This window comes from Rhamphochromis sp. 'chilingali' (assembly GCF_963969265.1).
Source record: "Rhamphochromis sp. 'chilingali' genome assembly, chromosome: 3".
Lineage (NCBI taxonomy): Eukaryota > Metazoa > Chordata > Actinopteri > Cichliformes > Cichlidae > Rhamphochromis > Rhamphochromis sp. 'chilingali'.
This window is the reverse complement of record NC_137931.1, coordinates 26,850,987-26,858,410: the sequence shown is the minus strand read 5'-3', so window position 1 is coordinate 26,858,410 and position 7,424 is coordinate 26,850,987. Positions and strand designations below refer to the sequence as shown.

The following is a 7,424-nucleotide window of genomic DNA, read 5'->3' as shown; positions in this document are numbered from 1 at the left end:
AGCTTTTTTATTCCCTGCATCGTCCACAGCTATGGAAAAGCGTGTGCTACACCTCCTGCGTTGTATTACAGATAACTTATCAACAAATATGCCCACTTAAAAACAAATGTCCTCACACTTTTGTCATATTTACATTTATTTTTCAATAAGCACTTGTGAAATGCACAAAAAGTACCTGACCTTTGATTATGTAAACAAACATCATGAAAGACAAATTAGTTAGTTTTTTTTTTTGTTCATTCTGATTATTTTAACAGCATTTACTAACTCTCCTAACCTTGATAAAAACATAAAAGAGCAGAAAGGAGAGGAGTGTGTCAGCGTCCTGTTAGAGCATCTTTACTTCATCCAAATATGGTTGGTTGACTGGAAGAATATATCCGTTTAGTGCTCCAGAACCTCGAAAATTTATCTCTGTCAATGAGTTTCTAAAGTGCAGTTGTGGAGAAGCACCACAAGGTGGAGCTTCCTTTGTTATCGTTGAGATTTGTACACAGACATTGCTAGTTGTTTGGTTGCCAGTGGTTACCAAAGCCCACACGGAACAGAAAGCTTCTTAACACTGTAAATAAACCCAAAGTGTTCTGAAGGGTCTGCTTGAGGTGAATTTTGAAACATGAAAGACTATTGTTTAATTTAACACAACAGCAGGGTTCGATTCAAATTTGAAAACTAAGGCCATAAATGTGACAGGTATCAATGGTTTTCATAAATCGAGTAAATATACAGTTTATATCTCAGAAATAGAATAAAAACAAAACAGGCACAACAGAGGTGATGAATTCAAAGTCAGCTTGAACACAAGGAATAAGGGGCTACACTCCTGGTCCCTCCGAGTCCCATCATGTCTTGCTGCCACTGGCTTGGTGAACATTTGTTACCACGGTGGCCACAGCTGAGAGAGGTGTGGAGTACACGGACGCCATGCTCTGCAGACCAGTTACCAGGCAGCGCCAGCTGAAGCGTAGTGCTTTCCCCACATTCTGCAACAGACCAGAGAAGAAGAACATTAGTGCTTTAATTTTGTTTTTTCTGTACCCACCACGGGTATTAAGGTCAATTACAACTAGATTAAAAACTATCTTGTAATATACAGGAACTGTCTCTAGCATTGGTCTTTGTCAGCTTGGGCAGTTTTTTTTTTTTTTTTTTTAGCCACAGCTTGCCGTTGTTGAAGTTGTATAATGAGTAATACTAGTTTATGGTCATTTCCTGTTTTGTTGTACTCGTTATGCTAATGCAGATGCATATTGTTCATCAGCAAACATGTGCAAAGACCACTATGAGGGTAAAAGTTGCACCTTTTTTTTTTTTAAATGTGTTGCCTACTGAAGCAAAATTAGTAGTGCTGAACCAAATATGTAAACAAAGCAGCTATTTATTTCATATTTACCCAGCACAACAAAGGCTCATTTGTTGTGTTGGGTAAATACTAAAGGCGGTGGCTTTGTGACCTGTAGATTAGAATAGAGTTTATATATTTGGAATATGGATTTTACTGCAGGACTGACCAGCTACATGATGACATAACAGAAGTAGTGGCTGGAAATGTTTAGAAGGAGAGAAAGATACTGAGCGAGACAATTTGATGCAACATGTCGTTACATTTCAAGGAGGTGGATACCAGGTTAAGTTGCAAGGTTTATAGATTTAAGACAGGGGCAAAAATCCCCTTTATCTCTGCTATTGATAGAGAAGAACAGAACAGGCAAAAAAGGTTAGCGTCTGGTGAGAAAGGACAATGAACAAATGGGGTTAAGAAAGGGAAGGGTGTGGAGCATAAGAACAGAAAGCTACTCTGTTCCAGTTTTAGTATCAACTCTTCAGTTATTACCAAACAACCTCAGCTCCGTAAACCATCATCATACTGAGTTGTTGTCTATTATTGTTTGACTGACAAACCACAGACCTACAGATTTATAAAAGAAGAACTTCATTTCAGCTGATGAGATATTTTCAAGTTATTTCTCTGCTTAACACTGGTAGTTCTCTTCCCATAGATGTCCATTACTTTATATTACAATGAAAAATTTGTCCCTAGTTTGTGAAAATGTTAAGGTTCAGAGGGTAAAACATTTTCCACAATATTTGAGATATATACATTTATAAATTTATCGAAATTGAAATTTTGTGGTTTTGCTGGGACGTCAACTTTCTGCTTTACTGTCTGCAAAATATAACAAACTTTCAGTTCAGTTCAATTCAATTTTATTCACATAGCGCCAAATCACAACCATTCTTGCCTGAAGGCACTTCATATTGTAAGGTAAACCCTAAAATAATACAGAGAAAAGCCCAACAATCAGATGACCCCCTATGAGCAAGCATGTGGCAACAGTGGGAAGGAAAAACTTTTTAATAGTAAGAAGCTTTAATTACACTGCTCATTGCAGCTTAACTAAGGGCTCACCTGACACAGCCCTAACTATATGCTTTAGCAAAAAGTAACGTTTTAATCTAAATTATAAAAGTAGAGATAGTGTTTGTCTCCCAAATCCAAACTTAAAGATGGTTCCACAGAAGAGGGGCCGGAAAGCTGAAGGCTCTACTTTTAAATGCTCTACAAAGAACAATAAGCCTGCAGTCTGAGAGCAAAGTGCTCTATTTTGGTGATACCACGCTATGAGGTCATTAAGAGAAGATGGTGATTATTGAAGACCTTGTATGTGAGGAGCAGGATCTTGAACAGTAGTCTCAGTGCAGCATTTTGGATCTGTTGATAACTTCTCTGAGGTTTTGGGACATCCTGATAATAACGAATTACAGCTGTCTAGCCGAGAAGTAATAAATGCTTGAACTAGTTCTTTTATCACCAGGAGGCAACGTTTAACTTGTGAGATGTTTCCAGACATTAACAGTAACATTCTTTAATATTGGTGAAAAATGTCTTTTTAGCCTTACTCAAAGCCAGTGTAAAACACAGATAACCTCTGAGTTTGGTAATAAAGCAGAAGTGCCCTAAACCTGCATTCTGCATGGTAGCCACTAGGGGGTAACCACTGTAGTTGCAAAAAGATATAGAATAGAATGCCTTTATTGTCACTCTACAGATGTACAATGAGATACAGAGCATCTCCTACACAGTGCAAACATGTGGGAGAATAAAGGTGGTGAGTTGCACAGTTTCTGCAGCTCTATATACATATGAACAGTATTTAGAAAAGAAAAAACATAAATAAAATGTATAAATATACAAATCTGGGAAAACAAAATAAAAAAGATAAATAAGTAAACAAATAGTGTTGTGTATTTACAGTGTAGGTTATTGCGTGTAAAATTAAGTATTGCACAGTGGTTATGGTAGTTGTGTAGTCTGTTTATAGAGGGAAGTCCTTGGGATGGGGGTGGTACTGTGTTGTCAGTGCGTGTGGGAGTTCAGGGTGATTATGGCTTTTGGGAAGAAACTATTTTTGAGTCTGTCTTTGAGTCTTTTGGTCCTTAAGAAATTCATATGCCCCTCGGCTCTGACCTCTATATCGTAAACACTTTCCTGCTGAGATAATGAACTAGGTCAATCCTTTCAGGTCCTATTTTGTCAATTTTGGTCATTCAAAGAATTTGAAAGGAGGATTTACCAGGATATGCTCACTGACTGTAATGTCATGAGTACAAAGTGGTAATAATGAAAGTACAGCCTGGCCCAACTTCAACTTCTTTGGATGGTTTTAGTAAATTTTGGAGAGTTTTAGACTCTTTTTAAATAAATAAAGAGGATGTGAAAATAATGAATCTAATGACTGCTTGTGGTCCTCTGCTTCAGTGTGGACTCAATAGTGTTATTTATCATTTCAACTCTTCATTCTGAGGCTGAATGAAGGTGTTTGTGATAGTAAAAGTTCTGTTTTACGACTTCCATGTTTGTCTGTTCTCAGAGGGATACAATCATCACAGCACATTATTTTGGGGGCCAAAGGCCAGAACTGTGTAGTGACGCTGAAAAGTCAATAATTAACTGCAGAGAGCTGAGACTAAACACCTTTGCACTGCAGGCAAACAACTCCATGTGTGGTTACTGCCTAAGCTACTTTGTATGATGTCATGTTTTATATAAACTCTTATATATCTTATAAATCTTAAATGTTAATCTTTAATTTTCTTTATTTTTATTTGTACCAGGCTTACTTTAATTCATTTATTCATTTTAAATTCAATTTATTTTGCGTATTCTTATGTACTTTATTTATATTGTACACAGTAGTGAGTAAATGTTTTGAGCCACCCTTCATTTTTTTTATATTTTACTAGGAAAATTGAAAATAGGTGCAGTAATTCATTGAAACATGTAAGTGCTCATGGAAACAGTATAAGAAGCAGAAATGGAGTTTGTACAATTCTAATGAGCTTCAAAGTCAATACTGGGGAGGCCAAACACTGTTAGTGTGTTTATCTCGGTCTCGGTCGTTGTGTCCTTGGGCAAGACACTTCACCCACCGCCTACTGGTGTTGGCCAGAAGGGCCGATGGCGCAATATGGCAGCCTCGCTTCTGTCAGTCTGCTCCAGGGCAGCTGTGGCTACAACTGTAGCTTGCCTCCACCAGTGTGTGAATGTGTGTGTGTGAATGGGTGGATGACTGGGTGTGTAAAGCGCTTTGGGATCCCTAGGCAGGACTAGTAAAAGCGCTATACAAATACAGGCCATTTACCATTTACCATTTATCTATCCAGGTATGCTGTTACTGCATTGCCAGTGTGTTTGGGATCATGGTCATGTTGGAAAAAAAAGCTATTGCCAATCACATGCTTTCCAGATGGTACTGCATGGTGGATCAAAGTCTGATACTAATACTAGCTCAAGAGTTCATAATTCCATCAATTTCGACAAAACCACTCTGCCACCACTGTCTGAAATTCATTCCCATGACAGCATAATATAGCAGTCATTTTTAAACTTGGCATTTAATATAATACAATTTTAATTCTCTTTTAATCTGGTATTGAATAATATTTTTGTTCATTTCCTTATTTATATATTTATTTAAAGATACATATTTGTTTTTTTTCCTTTTCTTTTTTGTTTTGTTTGATAGAAGTGATTTAATGAAATTTCAATTACAGTAATACATGTTTTTAATTTTAAATATAGGTTACAAAACTGGTAAAGGTTTCATATAACTCATTTAACTACCTATATCTGGTGAGCTGTTTTTTAGTTCTGTATTTTATTAAGTTAGATCGTTTATTTACATCATAATGCATCATGTTTTTATTTCTATGTAAACTATATGAACTATATGTATTTTCTGAATGTAATTGAACTTGATTGTACTTATTAGTCTTTAACAGTCTGTTCTAAGCCATGATTTCATCAACATGCCACTGCTGTGTAGAGGGATCTTTCATACACAGGTCAAAGGTCATGACTTCTTACCTTTCTGTACTTCTTGCATGTATTTTTCCTTTTCTTTTTCCTCGCCTCTTTCTTCCTCTTCTTCTCCTCTGCAGTCTCCTCTCTCTCTTCATCATCCTCAATCAGAGGTTCATATTTATCTGGCAGGACGCTGAAATAAACCTCCTTGCTGGTTTTCTGCAACTTTCTCCCCACTGAAGAAGCGTCTTCCTCCTCCCTCTCCTGTGCTCCCATCCCTTCCTCTCTGTCGTCTGACTTTCTTCTCCTGCTTTCGGGCAGGGAGACCTTTGGAGCAAGGAGGAGTCAAACTTTATTAGTGGCCCCAAGCTCAGCGCAGACAGGAAACTCTGAGCTTTGACATAAAATCAGGATTAGAAGAAGAATGTGGAGGTTCCTCAGTTTTGAGGCTGAAGTTATCTGAAGTTTTGTGCACAGCAGCGGTTCCTCCCTGTTTGCTTATCTGCTGTTTGTTTTAGGTCAACAAAAAAAAAAAACAGAACAAGAAAAACAGATGAAAGTGTAACATGGCTGAGAGGCAGATTTCTAAATGGGAAAATACTGGAAACACTCCTCTCCTTTGACTACGATGACCTGGATGACTGAGAACCTTCACAGACACACTGGAAACACTGACTTTTGTGAGTTTTATTTTAAGCAATTAAGTAAATAAATAAGAGGAAGGAAAAGGAAGAAAGCTCAAACAGCTGAGCGGACTTCAGTCGTTAGTTTGAAAAACACAAAACATTTCCACTTTATCTCAAAAGGAGATAAACTAAGTGCTCAAATTGAGTAGAAGAAAGTGCTTTATAGTAATCTCAGACAAAACAACTTTTATGGAATTGAAGTCTTAAAGGGAAAAAAAGGCAGATGTACTCAAACATTCATGAAGAACAAGCCCTCCTAGATACATGGACATCACTGTGCACTCTGAAAACCTTTAGCTTGGATCTAAAGAGCTTGGAAAGGAAAGCGTCTGGACTTCTTTACGTTTCTTGAAGACGTTTCACCTCTCATCCAAGAAGCTTCTTCAGTTCTAAGTGCAATTGGTGGAGAGTCCCAGATTTTAAGCCCTATGGGAGTGTCCACAAGAGGGTCATGGACCCCCTATAGATCCTCTACCTAAACACATGAGCCAAGGTGTGAAAGCAGGTTCTGGTCACAATCAGCCAAGGTTTCAGGTGAACCCATAGTGAAACCTAGTCCAACACTATCATTTATGTATTGAGATCTGGGACTCTCCACCGGTTGAGCTTAGAACTGAAGAAGCTTCTCGGATGAGAGGTGAAACATCTTCAAGAAAACTTAAAGAAGTCCAGACGCTTTTCTTTCCAAGCGCCTTAGACTACGATGACTGAGTCCCTATACAAACTTTAGCTTGGATATTTCCTGCTTTAGTCTCGATGATAGACTGACCTGATGGCATATAACATGATGTATATTGTCAAATATCGCAGCCATCGCACAATGTCAGTAACATTGTGCGATGGCTGCACAACTGCACAACTGAAATACTCGGGTAATATTCATGTTAACTTTTACTGTCTTAATTTTACTTCGGGCTGTAAAGCTTCAGTTATTATAAGTTAACCAATTCAAAATTTTGAGTTAGTTTCTAATCCATGCCAGCAATAAGCTATAGTCCAAATGATGGCACAGAATTTGTTTTGTATTGTTTGTTATGGTACCATTGGTACACGCTATATGGATTCTTTTCTGTTCTTTTTGAGTTACCTGGCTGCCGCTCCAGTCCTTCCTTTTTTTTTGAGTAAAAGAGGAGGCTGAGGGTGGAGCTAGTTTAAATGCAGAGGCCAATTGAATGGACTTAACCATCTGTTGTGACCACGCAGGGGGGGAATAGGGTCATTCTTGTATTATGGTTAGCTATTATCTCTGTAGTTTTCACCTTTGGTGTATACAATAGTTCATTCAATTGCTATATAACTGGAGCTGTCTCTCAGTTAGGCAGGTCAGTTTGCAGAGTTATGGTTTGTAAAGTGGTTTTTAAGTAGAAGTTCTTAAGTTGTCCTCTTCTATGGGTCCACTTGGTTCCTAAAATAGCTCATTTTTGTCATTCTGA

General features: G+C 37.8%; 1 protein-coding gene across 1 annotated transcript; it reads right to left on the bottom strand.

Annotated features, from left to right (window-relative positions):
* Positions 1-100: 100 nt before the first annotated feature.
* Positions 101-5,708, bottom strand: LOC308393315 (required for drug-induced death protein 1-like). Its single transcript, XM_080876990.1, has 2 exons — positions 5,369-5,708; positions 101-983 (listed from the first exon to the last, which is right to left on the bottom strand). The coding sequence occupies exons 1-2, from the start codon at positions 5,579-5,581 to the stop codon at positions 843-845; spliced, it is 354 nt and encodes a 117-aa protein (XP_080733116.1). The 5' UTR covers positions 5,582-5,708; the 3' UTR covers positions 101-842.
* Between the last annotated feature and the right edge of the window lie 1,716 nt (positions 5,709-7,424).

Bases quoted from the DNA above. Each gene is read 5' to 3' on its own strand.
- LOC308393315 (XM_080876990.1), bottom strand. From the start codon at position 5,581: ATGGGAGCACAGGAGAGGGAGGAGGAAGACGCTTCTTCAGTGGGGAGA. The intron at 984-5,368 runs GTAAGAAGTCAT...GGTCTGTTGCAG, and splicing joins CATGCAAGAAGTACAGAAAG to AATGTGGGGAAAGCACTACG.